This window comes from Zonotrichia leucophrys, chromosome 11 (assembly GCF_028769735.1).
Source record: "Zonotrichia leucophrys gambelii isolate GWCS_2022_RI chromosome 11, RI_Zleu_2.0, whole genome shotgun sequence".
Classification (NCBI taxonomy): domain Eukaryota; kingdom Metazoa; phylum Chordata; class Aves; order Passeriformes; family Passerellidae; genus Zonotrichia; species Zonotrichia leucophrys.
The window spans coordinates 8,281,383-8,301,447 of record NC_088181.1 but is presented as its reverse complement, the minus strand read 5'-3'; the positions used below and the strand labels follow the sequence as shown (position 1 = coordinate 8,301,447).

At 42.6% G+C, this 20,065-nt stretch overlaps 1 protein-coding gene across 9 annotated transcripts in view; it reads left to right on the top strand.

Moving 5' to 3' along the window:
• NUP93 (nucleoporin 93) overlaps nt 1-20,065 on the top strand; it is a 78,508-nt gene that overhangs the window by 43,364 nt on the left and 15,079 nt on the right. For 4 of the 9 annotated variants that reach the window (XM_064723311.1, XM_064723312.1, XM_064723313.1 and 1 more), the window contains exons 4-10: nt 5,470-5,532; nt 6,956-7,012; nt 7,245-7,373; nt 13,827-13,901; nt 16,018-16,107; nt 17,396-17,535; nt 19,110-19,242. In XM_064723311.1, the coding sequence (XP_064579381.1) occupies nt 5,470-5,532; nt 6,956-7,012; nt 7,245-7,373; nt 13,827-13,901; nt 16,018-16,107; nt 17,396-17,535; nt 19,110-19,242 (687 nt within the window). Of the gene's footprint in view, nt 1-5,469; nt 5,533-6,544; nt 6,586-6,955; nt 7,013-7,244; nt 7,374-13,826; nt 13,902-16,017; nt 16,108-17,395; nt 17,536-19,109; nt 19,243-20,065 lie in introns of all 9 variants that reach the window. The other 5 variants (XM_064723310.1, XM_064723316.1, XM_064723315.1 and 2 more) reach the window with 2 other exon arrangements.

Below are 20,065 nucleotides of genomic sequence, written 5' to 3'. Positions count from 1 at the left end.
GTCTCTGATGCAACAACAGGCTCTTGGGTCTTATCAAACTCTAAAGCCTTCTGGTTTTTCCCTGCTTCTTCTGTTCAGTCAACAGGGAATTAAAAATGTTACAGGATTTCCCACTCTAAACATGATGGTAAGGAAGTTGAGAAATGTATGTTTTAGTTTGACAAGTGCAGCTGTCTTAGGCTAGGGAAATTTTGTATCACTAAATCCTTAAATTGAACAACGTAGAGAGCTATGGGATGAGACTCATCAGACTGTCCTTTCCAGTGGACCTTTTGGTCTGTGTACAATGATGCACTCCTTGCCTCTCATGCAGCTTTGAAGTGATACTGACTGGTGAAAATAACCTTTCTTTGGGTTATTTTCCTCTCTGCCCTCAGTCTGTTTTGGCCCCATAGCAGTTTTGCCATCTCTCCAAGGAGGAAGCCAATTTCACAAATGCTCTTGGCTCGATGTGCTTGGTAGCTGATCTTTGGGCATCTGCCTTGCTGCTTTGAAGGGCGCAGCATTGCACAGGCCAAAGTATGCAGTGAAGCTGCTTATCTGCATGGCTTTAGCCAAAAAACCTGATGCTTTCTGAAAAACAAATCATGGGAGGCCTATGGAAGCTTCCATATTGTATTCCACATGGTGGTGTCACACATACAAAGGAGCAGTGAATAGACTGAAACACTGCCCATGCTACACTGGTGTGTCCCAGTCTTCAGGAATACAATAGTTGGCCATGACTCTTCACCCTTTGGCCTATTTAAAGCCAGCCAGCAAGCTCTGATGCTTGTATCAGCACAAACAATAATTTAGATTTAAAAAGTTACAGGTAGTTTTGCTTCATTTTCTGATTCCAGAGAGAGCAAGGCCAGGAGGGTTGTGCCAGGGTACACCACCTCAGGAGCAGGCTCAGAAGTGTCCATGTTTTCAGTAGGATTGTATTTAGCAAATTGTTTCTTAGAATTGCTAGTAGAAATAATAAATTCAGGTGCTTCACCTGGAGTTGCCAGAGTGATTTTTGTTAACTGTCCCTGCTGGATTCACTGGATCTACTGGAAATCCAGCACTTGGAAATATTTTAATCAAAGAGCAATTGACTTGAAATGGTCCCAGATTGTTCATTTCATTTTCTTCTTTCTTTCTGTGCCAGTGAAAAAGTACCCATTGCTGTCACCATCCAAAGCCTCAATATACTATTTGGCAACACTCGCCTCCTCTTGACAGCTTGAATACTGAGATCAAGTATTAAAAGTATGGCCTGGCTGATGAAAGTAATTAAGAGACTTCTCTCAGCCAGGAGAGTTTACTAACCTCATTTACTGCAGTAAATGGAAGAGACTTTCAGTCTCCTGTCAAAAGGAGACCATTGGTGTGTGCATGTGTGCCCTTTTGTGCTGATAATGAACTGCTGGAATTGAGGCTGGAGCAAGGCAGGTGCTGGTTGCTGTCAGACCAGCCTGTGTCAGTCTGTGGCTGTGATGAGAGGCACCAGTGCAGCAAGCACAGGCTGCCAGGGCTCCTGCCCTGCCCTTCCACTGCGGGGACGCTTGTGCAAACCATCATCCAGGGAAGCAGAGTGAGGCTGGATTTCAGCAAAAAGGGCAGACTGGGAGATCAGGCTGAAACTCAAGGTGTAGGAGATCCAGGAGGATCTGGAATGTGCTTAGGAAAGATGCTGAGAGTCAGTAGACATGTAAGTGGAAGCGGGAACCCGAGGGTGTGAGAGTGGGTGTGTTTCTGTGCCCGTGGCCCTGTTTTGCAAACACCATCGCATCGGATATTGTACAAATGGTGTGTGGGAAACATTCACCAGTGAGTGCTGCAAGGAACTGGTGATGGGGAAGAGTTATGCTGCTTCCCTTCCAAACTAGATGCAGGAAGGATGTGTGGGAGTCAGACAGCAAAAGAGGGGAAAATCAAAAGCTACTCACTAAAGGAGGGCAGAGTGATGTGACATTAAGACTTTGTGAGCTTTTTGCATAAACCTGCTTCAGGGAAGTAAGATTTTCATTTTCAAGCAAAATCCAGGCTACCCTGGGATCCCTGCACTGGCAGAGCTTGTGCAGGGGGAGCTGCAAGGTGAGATTTTCACCTCTGAGATTACAGCAGTGCTCGTGTTGGCTGTTCCTATCTTTGCCATCTGCCTCTGAAATAGCCTTTTGTCTCCTAACAATAATCTCTGTTCTCCTCCTGCTTTTCTCTTTGGATGCTGAATATGGAGCAATGTCTGTTACTCGTTGTACAATCAGCAGCATCTCCCCTGAGAGGGCAGCTCCTGCTTTGTGGGCCGTGCACTCCCTGTGCGTGCTGAACGCTGCACCTCCGGATCCTCTTACAGTCTGCCAGCGTTCGTGGCAAAGTCAAACCTTGCCTCTGGGACTGCAGAAAGCTTTTAGGGCACATGTAACTGGTGAGCACAACCAGCACTCTTCACAGCCCAGCCTTCTTAAGAGATACGTGATCCCTTAAAGTGACCTGGGATTTCTGAGGACAACAATTCTCTGATGTAAAGTGCTCTCTGCCTATCCTTGTTCTGGGGCTCTGCTTTTTCATGCAGAGGAGGTGCATTTGTGTGCATTTATGTATATCCGTGAAATCGTGTCTGGTGATCCAAGTGTAGTGCGCCACTAGGTGGCAATGCAATAAATCCAGGGAATCCTGCAGCCAGCCAAACGCACCTCACTTTCTTAAGGAGTGAAATTCTGGCCACCAAAGCCTGGAGTGGCACCCCTAGGAGCTCTTATTTGGCCTAAGTAGAAGCAGCTCTCACAAGCAGTAATAGGAGCTCCAGCATCAGTTACTGAAACTCCCTCTTCTGAGGTTTAACAATTAGCCTGTAATTAACTGAAGCAGAAATTGTCGTGCTAGAGTCATAATGTTTAGCACAAGACATAGGACAACCTTTTTAAAATGGATTTCTCCTTAGTGAGGCATTACAGATGTTATTTGGAATATGTGAGGATTTTATTTTGCTAAAGTAGTAGTTTTTGAGATTGAGAAAAACAATTATCATCCTCTAACTGGCATTTGGTGTAATGTGGTTCCTTAAACGGACCTTGTAGAACTCTCTGGGAGCTGGGCTGTTTCATTAAGATGCTCAGCCTGGATTTACTGACACCAAGGGAAGTTCAGGCACATATGAAGTTACCCTGTTGATTACCATCATTGCTGTGCACGTTTCTAGGCAGGTACCTGCTAGTGCACACATCCCTGAAAGGAAAGAGGGGAAGACCAAGGGCAGGAAAGGTAGGACCTGTATCTCTTGGGATTTTCAGGAGTCCAGTGCTTACAGAGCAAGCAGGAAGCCAGGCATCCAGGACCTCTGCAAGCTCACACCCTCCATCACAGCCAAGTAACTGTAGGTATGCATCTTGAAGACAATGGGCTGGTTTTGCCTGTAAAATTAGCAGTGTTGTTAAAACACAGCTAACACACTGTTCTGTGCAGCATCAGATCTCTACCATCAGAAACAGGTCTGTCTTTTCTGTTCATGTATTGGTGTGTGCTCTGAAGGTCTAGAAGTATTGCTTGTTTTAATTCCAGATAATTTTTCTCCACTTTAGGTTGAAGGTGGGGAAATTAAAAAAAAAAAAGAACTCAGAAAACTCGTTGTCCTCCCAAAGTCCTTCTACCCATGCAGGCAGGGACAAGCCTTGCAAGGCACGTCTCCACCCTCCCCTGCACAGGGCTGAGGCTGGGGCTTGGCCCAGTTCGGTGACTGCGGCAGCCCTTGTCTCAGTGACAGCTGCTGGAATAGCTGGTCCCCAGACGTGTGCAAGGATCTGGATTTAGCTTCCTTTTTTCAGGTTGTAACTGTGATTTCTCTGTGGGCATTGTCTAAAAATAAAGCAGGACCTGTCTGCTGGTGAAATGAAGAATGGGCTGGCTCGGGGTGACCGCTGCCTCCCTCCCGTGTGTAATTCCGGGCTGTTCTGGGGAGCTGCACCGCGCGTCCCTTGGAGGATGGCGGCTTGTTCTCTCTCTGCTGTACAGAAAGGGGTCACCTTCTTATTTCCAGCTGAAGGGGGTCACAGCCTGTCCCATGTACCTCAAATGCTTGTTCTACATATTTCAGGAGAGGGTGCAATGCCCTTTATTTCACATGCTGGTGCTGGGGAGCTGGAAGCAAGCAGCACACCTATGCGACAGTGTCTTGCCAGATTGCTTCAGAATGGGGAGATTTCAACTGCTCCTCACCTCCCAGAGCTAAGTATCACTCTGTGATACTTGTGGTTGTATATATTACTGCTGCAGGGCAGTTTCTAAGACCTACCATAAATGTATTTTTCCAAAAGCCCAAATCTCCCTGTGTCACTGCAGGAATTCTTTGCAGGAAGATGGGGAGACTAAAAGGCAAAAAATTGTCCCGATTCCTGACAAATTCAGTTGGACACTGCTGCAACTGTGTTTTCTCTTTATAAAAGCATAAAGCATGGTCCACTGAGTTCCCTCTGGATTTGTTAGCAGCTTTTGGTTTTAGAGCTGTGGAGTCAATATACAGACTTTTAAGATATTAGCAGTTAATGGAGTTGATCATTTATAGCTGATTACTTCAGAGGGATACAAAAGCTTCTTTTTCTTTTTTAATGACCTGAATAATGATTAAGTTGAAGTCTGGGCATACAAATCAGCTTGATTTATTTAATTGGTGATGTAACAGTGAAAATTCAAAATAAAGATATGCATGTTAAAATGTGATCAACCTATCCTGATTGTTGTCTCTGTGTGCTACTACATTTTACCCCACAGCTAGTTGTTTTAAGTTAAAACTTCATTTTTACATTTCCAAGTATAGGTCATAAAAGTAACCTTTGGGATAAGGAGCTAACAGCTCATCTAAATCAGTTTGTTTGCACACACCTGACCTCTTTGAGATTTACTCATATACTGAGAATTAAAAATACAGTTCTTCCTTTTTTACCCACTCCAGCTGTATTCATGGAGAGAAGCTGTGTGGTAAACTTTTTCTGTATGCTTTCCAACTGTTTAGTTATTTCCATCTTTCCTCAACTGACTATTTTTAAGGCTCTTTTTCACAGTTGTATCGGTCCTCCAAGAGCTCCACTTCTGCCTGAAGCTGCCAAGTCAAAGCCTGTTTTATTTTTTTCAGCATACTCAAGTCCAACAATCTTATCTTGGCTTATCGCTCCTACCAGCTTTCATCCTAGCTGCCTCAAATGGAGAGCAAGAGGAGGCAGATGCTGGGACACAGAGATAAAAGAGAAGAGAAGCAGGACATTTCACTTGGATTTAATGCATATTAAAAGGGGGGATTAATGCATTTTCATTTTCACATTGCTCTGGATGGGCATCTTACTGTACCTTTGGTGAAGTAAAGTGACCTTTAAACTTGTTGGGACTGGACTGCAGAGAGAGCTCTGAGCACTTCTCAGAGCTGGAAGAGCTGAGTACTACAATATGTATCTGATGCTAGTGCAAGGCTGATTTTTTTTTGGCTGAAGTTCTGTTTCTCCTTTTCTACAGGGATTCCTGAAGAATGAAAAAGATAATGCATTGCTGTCTGCCATTGAAGAGTCTAGGAGGAGGGTAAGTTGGAAGAAAGCACCATGGTTTTTGCTGGAAAGCAGAAACAGGAGAGGTTTGCAGAGTCCAGTTTTCTTCCCTTGAAAGGGATCAGTACTTAGTCTGTAAGAAAAAGACAGAGTTACCCTTCCCCCTCCATCTCCTGTATCTTCACCTCTGAACAAATAGTTGTTTTGAAGATCATCTGAGCAGCAAGTTGTTTACTGATAAGAAATTCATCTAATCCTGTTTTTGAATCTATTTGTGCTTTTGGTGTCTGTCATGTTCTGGGACAGTGATTTTCACAATTGAATTATGCAGCATGGAAAAATGCTTCCTGTTGTTTGTCTTGTAACTCCTTGGAAATGTCATTCCATACTTCTAGTGCTCATGTTATGATTGTTTCCCTCCGTGTATCCTGGGAGCATCAGGTTTAGAACTGAGCCTGTGTTTCTTTCAAATGATAAGAAATAATACATAAGCATCATTAAATTATTTCAATTACACAAAATTATCTGTAAGTATTGAAGCATATTTAAATCCCTGTGATTATAGTGAAGCTATGGGTACAACCTGTATCCTGCCTTGAAAGTATAAAGTGAATTTTATGATGCAACAAAGAAACACAAATCTTAAGCTCTAGTTGCATGCTTGCACTGTAATTAAACGTTTGCCAAATGTCATTGTCTCTTATCAGTTCTTTCTTCTGAGGAATGTTTTGCTCATTAATTGACAATATTCTAACAGTGAACTGCAATGAAATGAAAAACTTAACCAACCAAGACATTTAGTTGAGTACATTGCAGCACGGAGCTATGTGAACAGGAAAGAAGTAGAGGACACAATATAGCTTATTCTGTATTTAGAATTAGTGGAGAGTCACTTATTTCCTGAGGTGCTATGCCTGAGGCTGTTAGTCTCACCCCAACAATAACAGAAAAGGTAGTGAAGCATCTTCTGTATCCTAATGCTATTGCCAAAATAAGGGAATATTTCCTTTGCTGAGGGAAAAGCTGTTTCCTCCCATATGTTCCAGATTGGATCTGAAGACAATGTAGCACATCAGCCATTTTAAAGGTAAAGGTTATTTTTTCTTGGGATTTGATTTTCCTGTGTGCTTTCCCAAGTTATGATCCTGATGAAAGAGACTTCCTGATTCTTTGGCACTGGTTTATTTTCCCTTAATATTTTGATTTTTATTTTATCCTATTTCCCATTTAAAAGAAAAACACACTGGTCAAGACCTGAAAATGGTTATGGGCAATAAACACACATCTTTGTTAAGAATGCAGCAAGTCAGACTGTTGTAACCTCCAAGGAGGTAAAAAGCTAGTGATCACTAGAGGAGTTAAGTCTCAACAAACCTCACAGATCACTGATGAACCTGGATATTGTGTGTGTGCTGCTGAGTTAAAGAAAGAAGCCTTCTGATTTTCCTCCTGCTCAGATTCCTGTGCTGCCATGCCATGGAAGAGGCACAGTTTCCCTCTTTTACCAGCTGGGGGTATGTGAGAGTTGTCTTAATTCCACATGCACCTACTTTCTGAATCCCATTGTACCTGAACAGGAAGGCTGTAAAAATACCATGCAGCACACCATTAGCTCTTGAGGGCTGACCTGATTGATTTATGTAGTTGCTATTTTCTGTTTCATTTTTGGGTTTGTCTATTAATAGCAGAGGTAGGCTGGTGGGTGTTTCTGTATGTTCCTTAGCTCTTGTTCTTCTTCACCAACAGACTTTTGCCATGGCTGAGGAGTATCACCGAGAATCAATGCTGGTTGAATGGGAACAGGTGAAACAAAGGATTCTTCATTCTCTGCTTGCATCAGGGGAAGATGCTCTTGATTTCACCCAGGAGAATGAGGTAACTCTGTCTTTCTAAATGCTGTGCGCAGTCACACACAGCATTGTACACAGCTGGCACTCCAGCACTGCTGAAACCACCTCTGAAATATTCTGCAACTACAACTGTGTAAAATGAGAAATGTAAAATCCCTATTTAATTCTAGAATGGCTCTGACTAGCAGAATGCATTGTCTGTGCATCAAACCTTTGTGATTGTTTCTATTTGTTGGCTGATGGGTACAGGCAGTGGAGCTGCTGTTGCTGAAGCTGTTTTGAGCAGCAGATGTGCTAGCTGGAATCTTAGTCACAAACACATTCTAGGTCAATATACCCAGAGGACAGAAAACACACTGGGGGCTTCAGGAAACCCTTGTGATGTGACACCAGGGAGTTTCTCAGGTGCAGTTGTGCTTCCACATATGTCTTAGAATGTCTTTTCCCCTTATCACTGTCTGCTGGCCTGGATTTATGGCTTTTCTTAGGAGGCTGATGAAGTCTCTCAGGTTTCTTGGCAAAACCAAATGAATAAACAACAACAACAACAAAAAAGCTTTCCTTTTTATCTTGCTGTCTCATGCAGACCAGATTAGAATTTTGTGCTGCTCAGACCTCTAGTGTTCAGGTTAATCCAGCAGTAGCCAAATCCTTTGGGCAAGACTGACCCCATGTTTAACAAAAGAGATATTGACTGTCATCTTAAAACATTCCTTATCTTCTGTTACAATTTAAACCTTCACAGTTTATTCTCTTAAATAAAATGTTTCAGTTAAATGAGTAGAGCAAAGCAGGGTTACCTGCAGGGTGTTGTGAGCCCAGCTCCTCTGGGCTGAAAGCATCAGACAGCACCTGTGATCCCTGGGGCACAAAGTTACATCACTGCTGCTGCACTGTGCTCCATGAAAATGCTCACCTTGAGAGGAGAGGGGATAGGGAGTGGGGAGATGCAAGTTGCTGTGCTTTCAGGCTAAAAAAGAGACACATTTTTTTTATAGCTATGTTCTCCACCCATGGAAATGAATTCTTGTTCATTGGGATGACCTGCAAGTATACTGAAATAAAAAAAAGCCCTTGGTGCTAATGTGGTATGACCTGTATAGGGATTTCGAAATAATTAAAATTGTTAATGAAATGTCCCTTTCTGATTACTGTTCTTTTAAATATAGGTTAATCCCAGTTAGCATACCTCTTTTTATAGAGGCTGCCTTCCCCAGAAAATACTTTACTGATACTTTACTGGGACTTCTCAAAGGTTGTCCAGCTTTCCAATATTAGAAATGCTAAATAATTCAGACTGAATTAATTTTAAACTAGGAACAGCTATCCCATTATTTTAGGATGTGAATCTGAAGACTTGGCAGTTACACTGATAGCTTCTAACATCTTTGGTTTGTGTGCTAGTTACTGGTATGGGATTTTGCTTTTGGAATGTGGATGTTAACTGCTAGCAAAAGTAATTTAATAACCCACTCTGAGCTGGTAAAACCCCTATTCTGGTGTTTCGTTTTCAAATGGATGCTATCCCCAGTCCATGGCACTTGAGATGCCAAGCATCAAATTGGTGTGAGGGAGGAGGGGAGGAAACTCAGCTCCTAATGTTTCTGGTGAATGTGTTTAAAGACTCAATGTACAGTAATACTCCACTCTGTTTCAAAGCTTTCATAGTAGCAGTATGTCATTTCAAGAGCATTTAAAATCCTTGATATATTCTAGTCTTAGCCTCAAGAAGTCAAAGGTCTGAGAGGTTTGAAGTGCATCTACTGTGTTAAAAGCCTGTTATCTAACCTCCCCACAGCAGGTTGTTCTTCTAAAGCCTTGTTCCAGTCAAATAAGTTTTTTGTGTGTATGTGACACAAACAGACACAGCCTGTAGAATATAGTAGAGGTTTAATTGATATCCTCTGGAGATGGAGAATCAGCTGAAAAGGCACAGATCCAAAGGCAGCAGGGGGCCGCTCTGCCTGCGAGCCAATTCTCAAGCTTTGGGCAAGCCAATTTGGGCAGAGTGAAATACCAACACATTATTCATGGAAATAAGACCAATTAACAAGCAAAGCTCACGATTCAAAGAACCTAGTGCAGGACTTGCCATTAAGGTTTTCTGTTTCCCCCTTGTCCTTCAGCCTGGCCACCACCTTTGTCAGGGAAAACCAGAGCTGATAAAAAGGGGCCAAAAGAACCAAAGCTTTTTGGGGGGCTGGAAAGGGATGAAAGCCTGAGTTTTGTCTTCAAGGTATCAAACACCTATGGGCTGAAGGTATTGTCCTGACTGTTGTGCTGTGAGGTGCCCGGGCATTTCCTTTGTCCTTTTCCAAGTTTTTCCTTATTCCAGGTTTTTCTTTCTTCCACCCTGGCCCTAAGCTTTTCCACTGCTGCTGTCAAGCAGCACACTCCTGCAGTGATACAGAAACACTGGCACCTCTTGGTTTCTGTTGTGCCCCTCTGTAGCACATCCTCATACCCCTTAACTCCCAAGCACTGCAAGATGCTTTCCACTCCACCACAGAGTATTTTGATGGGGTTTCTCCAGCTTGGTCTCCTGCCTAGATACTCACTGTGTCTACTGGCCAAGCCATTTGGAGTGCTGACAAAATGTCTGCCCAGACTTCTGCTGAGGAATGTGCATATGCATATGAGGGTGATGAATAATGCATCTTTACATGCATGAGGTTTAGTGTGCAAGTGAGGCTGAATGCTTGGCTGAGTGCAAATGAAGGAGAACTCCTTTGAAAAGCAGCATCATTTGGCAAAGTGAATTTAAAAGATAAAAATGTCGTGGCAGTGCAGCTAAGCTGCAGCTTTGAGCAATGGATAATATTCTGAGTAAATATTACAGTTCTGAATAATGTTTTGGAAAGACCAGAATTGAGGGCAGGGAAAGGCAAAGGTGGTTGAGAAAAACAGCACAAGCCATTTAAGCAATACCAGACTAGATACATCAAGATTTGTGTGTGTGCACTTACACTTCTGCAGTCCTTTGTGCATTACCCACTTTTCTGCTTTTCCTTTTGCTGCTCCAGTTAAACTTCAGAACCTGACCTGTTTTGAACACATCTTTCATTATCTTTTTTTTTTTCTCAAAACTTGGTAAGTTCTGACTTTGCCAGCAAAGGATGTCCTTCCCCCTCCCCACTTTCCCCCCGTTAGTTTGTAGGGGGAAAAATCCTTCCCTTTTTGGGAAGATTGCCTGCACAATCCATTTCTGCAATTCAGGGGGAGCCCTGGAAGTGGCCTTCTCCATGCTGACTCACTGCTTTAGTTTTCCTTTTGAACTTTCCCTTTAGCACAGCCATGTGATAGTTCAGTGAGCTAGTGCTTTCTTGTAGTTTAATAATTCAAAGGTGAAGCCAGAATGCACTCATGAGATGGGAAAAAGAAGGAAATAATCTTGCTTCCATGGCTCTTTTTCCATAGGAAAGGAAAGTATAAGAAAATGAGGACAAATTCTAGACTTCTTGATTATTTTTTTTCCTGAAGTGCCAAGTCAGTAGAATTTAAAGAATTTAATTTCAGTGTGGCAGTTCTCAACTGCAGCAGATAGCTCAGAAGTGTTTTCTAAAGCATAATGGTTAAACTAAAATTGGGGAAAGGAAAACCCAACCCCAGAGCAGTTATTTCTTAGTTTCAGGCATGAACTTTTGAATTCAGATTGTTACCTGAGTTGGTTTGAACCCAGCAGTCACACCCCACTCTCTGGATTGCAGCCACGTGGGTGCTCTGTGGTGCTGCAAAGCAGAAAAAGGAGCAGATTCACAAAACAAAGCCCCAGCCCCTGTGTGTCTGCTGCTTGGGCACTGGCTGAGAGTGACACTAAGTCACTCTGTGCTGGTCTTCACTCGCTGTAGGAGGTGAAACCTCATCGGTAATTAATGACAGCGTCCATAATTTAGCATTGCTTTAAATAACTCTGCATTTATCGGGCTCGGCACAGGGAAAGGCTGCAAAGCACCATTTCTGCCATCGTGTCTGTTTCCCAGGAAACCTGCTTTAACAGTTGCTTTGTTCTTTAGAACAAAGAGTTTGTCGGGTTTTAGGTGGGTTTAAAGGAATTTGTGTCAGATGATTTGGCAATGAAAGAAAAATGCAGATGCTTCTGAATATCAGTACCCGCTAAGAGGGACTGTGAAGAATATTTTTAGTGTAAGTTCAGTTGCAGAAAGAAAAGTGAAATTGTTTTTTGGGTTCTTTGTAGGGGGTTTTTATAGAGCCTGAGATCTAAATGCACCTGCCTGATTTTGTGATCAGGTTAAACATTATTTAAATAGCATTTTTAGTGACAAATTATTGCAGTAATAAACTAATTTCAGCCATTTTAAAGTATTGTCCAGGTTCATCCTTTGTACGTTCATTCATTTATATTTCATTATATTAGGAACAAACGCTGCTGAGTATTTTTAATTCTGTAATCAAATGTTGTATGCTGTGCAGAAACCTGTAACTACAGATATCACAAAGCTCTTATAATTTCTTGATAGAGGTCAGTGCCCTTATCTTCATGTATAAATTCCTAGCCAGTGCAGAACAGTTTCTTGGCCATTCCAATTGTGTAACTTGTTTTGGTTTTAAATTTTAACTTGTGAACACTTTACTGATCCAAACTCCTGGACTGGGACAGTGATTAGTAGTTGTCTTTGTAAGGACACATGCTCATGAGTGTAAGAGAGGTCTCACACGATGGAAGATATTCCAGGTTAAACTAATACAAAAATAAAATTAATTTGGGAGTAACTGAGAGAATGTTCAGTGCAAAACTGATCAATAACGTGTCTGGAAGTTCATTTGTTTGTGTTATTTCATTTTGAAGTTGGGATACAGTTCCCAAAAAAAGCGAGATTCTTTGGAAGACTCTGCCAGTATTTCATCCTCATTTGAAACAAGAAACTGAGTGATGGCACCATCTGGAGAAAAGCTGTCCATTTCTGGATCTCTTCCTGAAATCCACACAAGCCAGGTCGTGGCAGCAACATTGCTCCTGCCATGCTGCAGTCTGACAGGTGTCAGCAAAGCTGAACTCTAAAGCTGATTAAACTGGAAGTGAAAACAATGATTTTTCTATTGCATTTGGGCTTTATTTTGTTTGTACAGGCAGCAGGTTGGTCACATTTAAGGGAATTCTTACAGGCAAGACTAGAGCACATCCTGAAGCAATCCTTGGAGGTGCTCCTGTCTGCACTGCAAAGTAACCAGTGTCAGAGGCAGTAAAGCTCCTTGACCATATTGCTTAGGTGCACTGGAACAGCTAATGAGGATGTGCAGCCAGTTGTAACTGACTTGGATGGTAAAAAGCTTAATTTTTAAACTCTGCAGATGTACCTGCCCTTTCTCGGAAAAAATTACTGATTCCAGTTAAGATGAATATCCATGGCCTTGAGTTACATGGTAACAAGCTTGAAAACCTTGCTTTGCTGAAAGCTTGTCTGTTCCTTTTTGCTTGCCCCAACTATGTCAGTTGGCTTCATAATAAATATTATGCTTCTGAACTGAGCTTGTCTTGCTTTGATCTTCAGACCAGCATGACTTCTGAAGCAGCTGATATTAAAGGACTGTTTACCTCAAAGGGATCTGTCTTTAAAATGATTGTACTTTATTTTTCAAACTCAAGACTGGCAGTGCTGATGCTGAAATGAAGAATTACATTCTTTTAGAAAAACAGGAAATAGCAGAGAGCATTGCTCACAGTATTCTTTCCTCCAGAGTATTGAACATAAACGTTCAGTGGTGGCTGTACTGAGAACATACCTGTGCCTTCTAGTAAATACTTTAAATTGCTTTATGCAGCATTATGCTATTGTGACATGTTGTATTATGAGTTTTATAAGAGTATAAATTTTGTATGCCATGATTCCATTGGCTGTCTCTCCCTGCTCTAGGCTCAAAATATCTCAATACTGGCATAGTCTCTGTGGGTAAAAAGACTATTTTTTTCAGGTCAGGATATTGCCAGCGTACTTCCTCTTGCAGGAGACCAGCAGTGGGGCACTTTACAGCACACAGTTGAATGCTGCAGTCCTATTTTATGTCTATATCGTGGTACTGGGACAAAACTGAAGTATCAGATCTGCCAGATTGGATCCATTTGAGCTCGTCTGTTGAATTCTAAATCCTTGCTGTGATGGAGGTTGAGTAGATGCCTCACAGCGAGACATTGACAAGAAGCAACCTTTCAAGAAACAAAAGCAAAGAATTAAAATTATAAGGTGCTACCAAGAGACACTGATGTCCTAATTCTAGAGAGCTAATGGTTGGTTTGTGTACTGAATAAGGAGGATTTCTGTCACTTCAGAAATTTTAAGCTGTATTGGGAAGATAATGGGGTATTGCAGTGAGACTGCATTTTTCTCTGTAGATGGTTCAAAACCCTGGATTTAGTTCTGTCAGGAACATGGTTTGCTGTTCTTTAGGAGCAGATGTATTGGTAAAATGCATTGTGGCAATTCTAAAATTTGTATTTTCCTGTATGCTTCTGATTCAACAGCCCAGCTATGTTGGGGAGTTGGGGCCTCCAGGTCGCAGCTCCATGGACAGTGTGGAGATGGCTTATGCTCGTCAGGTGAGTGGAAGTGGAAAAATTCATTAAACACTGGGTTCTGCATGGAGAGAGATGGGGAAAATAAAGATTGGAGCTTAGTGTAAAAGAAAATATTGTAGGTAAAACATGAAAATATCTGCCTAGAGATGAAATGCTATTGACAAACGCATAAATCTTGATGCTTTTAGAAGCATACTCACCTGCTTGCTACAGGGTATTTTTTGTCAAAAAGAGATCCTAAGCACCATATATGACTGTAGAAAGCATTTATTCTTGTAAAGGAAACTGAAATTCTTTTAAGTTTTCAGAAGCAGATTTTTTAGGATTTGTGTCAATGCATAATTGTTTACAAATGAAACCTTTATATTTCCTTTATTTTATTATATGGAAGATAATTTTTCTCATGTATGTGTGTAGGAAAAAAATATGCTGAAGTGTTAATCCTGATGTTTGTTGAATTATATCCTATTTTAATGACATTGCTTATGAGAGGCTTTAGTGCATCAGCTATGAATTAACATGCCTGGTAGCATTAGACACCCTCAGAAAATTTTCAGAGAAAACTGATAAACCTTTACATAACCAATTTGTTACTGTTGTTATTTGAGATTATCTGTTTACCAGCACTGTTGAGAACAAAATGAAAGAAAAGGACTTGATTTTTCAAAATGGAATATGTGAAACGATGTTGCTTAATTTGCACACAATTACTGTTATTGTGTGCTTTGGCTCAGCCTGCATTGAGGCAGAGAGCAGCTTGTGCATCTGTTTTCCTACATCTGCATTCACTTATGGTAACTGGGAAGAAACTAATAGCAAAAGGTTCATGGTTGTGCTGATCAAGTGTACATTTGATTTAGTGGCTCTTAGTAGCTTGTTAATTTAGTTCATGTCTACTGTAATATACCCACAGTAAAGGTCTTCTTTGAAGCCTGCCTGTGTGTGCTTTGAAGCCATCAGTGTTACTCCATGCTGTTTTTTGGGTATGGGAAGCCCAGTCTCTATAGCAGTCCTGGCTCTGGGGTGGCTGTGGAGCCACTGTGGCCAGTGGGCCCTTGTCAGGGTCATGGGCTGTGCACAGACTGCTGCAGTGTGCCCTGGAAATGTGGTTTTGGCCAGGCTTCTGCTACCAGAGCACTTGGTGCAGTCACTGTGTGCTCTCAACAAGAGCTCCAGAGAAGCTGGCCTGGCTGAGCTGTCCTTAGGTCAGCCTGCTGCAGTGTCAGCACTCTGTGTGGGGCTCCTGTGGCTTCAGTGGGGAGCTGGGAGACCTGGAGGTCAGGCAGGAGAGCTGGAGACCCATGCTGCTTCTCTTTATCAGCAGCCGTGAAATGTGTTTTAATTACAGGGAAGTGGTGAATTGTTCTTTGTGGATAGTTCAGACTGTCACAGGAACACGGTGACATCCACAGACACATTTCACTGGTGCTGCATTCGGTTTGCAGTCCTGAGCTCTGCATCTTGTCTGCACCCTGGGCATGTTGTAGTAGTGCTGCATGCCAGATGGAGTTAAAGTACAATGGCATTGCCTTTTTAGTATTGAGAATTGTTATTTTTGGACACAGTGGAAGGTCTTTGGATGGAGAGTAGAATAAACAATAGTAGACAAAGCTCAGTTAAGATCAAGAGTTAAAACAGAGAGGTGTGTGTATGTGTTTAAGGGCAGGCTCTGAAGGGTCAGATTTCTGTTCATTTCCCTGTCTCAGTTTTCCCTGAATACTGCCACAAACCAGCAGAATCCTGTTTCTTTCACATCAGCAGGTAGGAGGCTGTTGTGCAGGGGAATATCACAGCCATCCACTTGTCAGGTCACTTCTGAGTCTTTGTCCTTCAGCAGTTAGCTGCAGTTAGTCTGAGAGGACATTCAGCACAGTGCTCTGCCATGCAAAACCCCAGAGCAGCTGGGCTGCTGCTGGCCTGGGGCAGGCCTGGGGCTTTGAGGTGTGGTGTGCAAGCTTGGGTGATGCTGATGCCCATTCCTCTGCCATGGGGTTGGAAGTGGCTGATGTGGGAGAGAAGCAGAGGGACTTGCTGGGAACACTGGTTTTGAAGCCTGATTTAGATTTGCTGCTGTGTCTGAGGATGGAGCGGAGCACAATATGTATTGTTAAACATGCTTACTTTAATTATGTTTTAGATTTATATTTATAATGAGAAGATAGTGAATGGACATCTACAGCCTAACCTGGTGGACCTCTGTGCTGCTACTGCAGGCCTGGATGATAAGGTACTGCCAGTAAGTTAACATAAGGAAATGTATTTAAGCTGGTTTTAGGCTGTGATTAACAGCCTGCTGACATCGGGGGAAAAAATACTGATATTGCCAAAAAAATTTGCATGGCTCCACAGAAAACACAGAGACAGTTCTGGAATTTTCTCCAGTACAGCAGGGCCCACCTGTGATGAAGTTGGTCATGGTGAAAATTTCTTAACACAGTGAGGAAGAAATGAACCTGATGTCCCATCATAAGCTGTTGAGGGGAAAATTGCTTTTAATTTTAAATAGATTCTCTTGTGTTTGGTTTACAAAATGTGGTCTCTTAATGTCCTTTGAAGGTATTTAGTTGGGGGTAAAGGGTCTTCAATCAGATTCTGCTAGAGCTGAAATAGTCTCTCAATAGCAAAGCATAAAACCCCTAGAATTGACTTTAAATCAATGATCTGCCTGCTTTCCTTTTTTTCTATTTCTTTAATTGTGTTGTCTTGATCCACCCTAAAAAAGAACACAAATGCACAAACCTTGGAGAAATGCCTGGAGGAGAATACTGCAGCAGGGTTTAGCTATGAAAAAACTGTGCAAATGGGGAGGGCAAAAAGCTGCTTAGAAGCTGAGGGGCAAACCCTTCAATTGGATCTGAATTACAGATGTGCATCTTCTCTCTGAACAGCTCTGTTTGTTTTGCAAGGGACAGCGTGGGGAGTTTGTGTTCTTGCTGCTTTGAAGCACCAAGATGAAAGAGCTGCCCTTGCCCAAGTGAACAGTGCTGTTGGTTCTCAGTATTTTGCCATTTCAGCAGGGATGCCCTAGTCCTGTAAGCACTGATACGATCTTGTCCTTGTGAATAAGCAGATCTGGATGGTTTTCAGCCTTTATTTATAACTGAGCCTTTGCCCAAGTGATCAGTGTCCTTTTAGTGCTTCTTATCACAGCTGATGGCACAGCTTTCCAACAGCAGCCAGAGCCATTGCTTACATGGAATGCTGATGATGCTGTGGTATATATTGAGTGGGAAGTGTGAGCTAGAAATAATGAGCAAGAGCCTGAGTAACAAGAACCCAGCCTAGTTTTGGAAATAGTTGTCAGTTTTGGGGAACAATTGCAGGTACATTTATAGCCATCTTCTTGCACAAGAATTATGCAAAAAAAGCCTGTGAAACTTGAATTCTGTGGGACAGAAGCAGCTTACCTTCATGACTGTGTCCAGTATCTCCATTTCAAATCTAAATGTAGCTCAGAACAGTGTTGCTTGTTCACCTCTGTACTAATTGCTGAGGCATGGAATGACTCTTTACAGAACATCTCTGAGATGTGGGCCATGGTGAAGCAGATGACCGACGTCACCCTGGTTCCTGCCAGCGATGCCCTGAAGGTCAGGACCAACATGGAGGTGCGCATGGAGTTCGTGAGGCACGCGCTGCACTACCTGGAGGAGAGGTGAGATGGGGCTCTCAGTACACAGTGGTGGAGTTCCCTCATAAGAAGCCACAATGACTTTGTGGTGCACTTAGTGTGCTACCTTGTGCTGCTCACAGATGTGTCTCCTGCCTGTCTTTTTTATTGTGCAGGGCTTAGAGCAACAACTTGAATAAAAACTTCTGGTTTAACAGTGTTCTAGTTTAAAAGGCCTTGAATCCGTGGGGAGGTTGTTTAGAAGATGCAAAGACTTTTATTCTTTTTTCTATGTTGCTTATAAATATTCTATATATGTGTGGTGATATGTGGAGGTTTTTCACTTGAGGAAAGCGATCTGTTTCTCTTCAGCAAAAGAGCATCCTCTGTTCTATATGCTTCTTTTCTACTTGCTGTCAGCAGCCTGTGAGGATAGCATGGGAACAAGCCTGGTGCTGAGAGTCAAGTTCTGATCATGCCATTTCTTCACTGAAAAGTTTTTGGAAAATGTGAAGAAGCTGAAGTTGAGACATGTAGCAGTGATTTTCAGACTGTAGAAAGTGGTTTGCTGTGTGTATTAGCAAGTACCATGGGGCCTAAGCTCCTTGACTGACAGAGTTCCTGGAGAGATGCAGGATGTGAAGCTGCCCAAAGCCAAATGCCCATCACTGCACGTGTGGGTGGGTATTGCAGGGTCTCTTTCCCAGTAGCTGCAGTGTGATGCCAGCAGACTCTTCCAGCCCTTGCAAGCAGTAACTGCAGGGTAGTATGTGGGCCTTGGTTAGGGACACAGATTGCCTTGGAGCACAGACAGCACTGTGCTCTGACACAGCACTGTGGGCAGAGATGCCTTCCCCTCCTGGCACAGCCTCTTCTTGGCCCTGGCAGTTGGTTGTCACTCCCCATCAGCACTCGGTGTCACCCAGCAGTGGTGGCAGCTGCTGCCTGTGCACAGAGGAGCTGACACATCGGAAGGATCTTCTGTTCCCAGTTCCTCAGTCTCAGCAGAGTGCAGTGAACCAGTGACTCTTAACCTGATTTGCCACATATCCAACTTGCTAAAGGTTCACAGTGCCATTAACTGCTAGCTGAAGTTAGGAGTTAGTTATATGTAGTACTTTCCCAGTGCTCCCAGCTGTGGAGATTAGGCCTCTCTAAATTCCTTTTTTCTCTGGGATTTTCTTCTGGTAAGTCCACAGCCCTGAGGCTGATATTTTTCCATAGGGCAGAGAGGAGAGACAAACACATCTGTGGTATTTAACTGTTCTTTCATTATAGGAGTGAGAGTTAAAGTATTAGGGTGGAAAGGCTTTTTGCCAGTTAATATATTTGAGCTTAACTTTGTACTACAAGAATCTAGTAAGAGGAACTTCATAGTTCCTGAACCTGGATCAGTCCACCATAGACTCCAAACCTGGTGTGTTCTGAGACTGCTAAATAAAAGCATCTTCCTAAACTGACCAAAAATTTGTGCCTCATTTTGTTGTAATGATAATGTTTGAACATCGAGTTAATTTGCATTAAATTGTTAGTTCTGTCAGATCTGAAATGCAGTGGATGTTTTTGTGGCAGGTGTGTCTCAATCTGTTCATGTTTGTTTTGCTTGTGTTGTGTTTCAGTTACAAAAATTACACTTTTGTGACAGTCTTTGGAAACTTGCACCAGGCTCAGCTGGGCGGGGTCCCAGGCACGTACCAGCTGGTCCGCAGCTTCCTGAACGTCAAACTCCCAGCGGCCGTCCCTGGTCTGCAGGTAGGGGCAGCACTGGCGGCCTCTGAGCTGAAATACCAACACAGATCTGTCCACCCACTGCAGAGGGGGAGCCAGGGCAGCCTCCAGTGGCTTCTCTGGTGTTTAAGCTGCTTTTGGGGCAGCAGGTTCTTACTCCTTTAGAATTTTTCACTAGGAGAATGGGAGATGGCAGGCAAAATCACTCTTGAGTTCAGAGCTAGTTCCAAAGCATGGTTGGGTGCTCAGTAGCTTGGGTTCTAATTCTAGAAATTATGGTGTCTTCTGGTCATCATCTTAGAAATCAACAAGCAAGAATTAAAATGCATTATGATGGTTCAAAAAAGTAGTAACTTAACCTCCATGATTAGCTTTTTCTCTTTTTTCCCATTTATTGTAAGATGGTAAAACCATCACCAAATGTATAACGAATTCATCTGAATTGGAGCCCGGGCCTTTTATTTAGGAATCTGAATAAAACCCTTCTTACCTGCATGTAGTAAAATGTGCATAGCTGTGCATCTACAAAATAACCAGATAAGCACTCCAGGTTGAAAAATTAGATATAAAAGCTGAATGAAGAAATAATAAATTATAACATTGGAGCTCACACAGCTACGTCTAGCTGTCTCCTCTTACCTGCTGAGATCAGTGATTAGTTTAATATCTTTCTGTTTCAGTGAAGATGTTTTTAATGCCTCGGTGGCCTAATCCAGATCAATCTCCTGTGTGGGGAGGATATCATATGCTAATTCTGGGATTCTCAGAACCTCCCTCAGAACTGAAGTCTGGGCAAGCAGAAGATAATCACACCTTTCACTCCTGAGATGTGCAGAGCTTTGCCAGG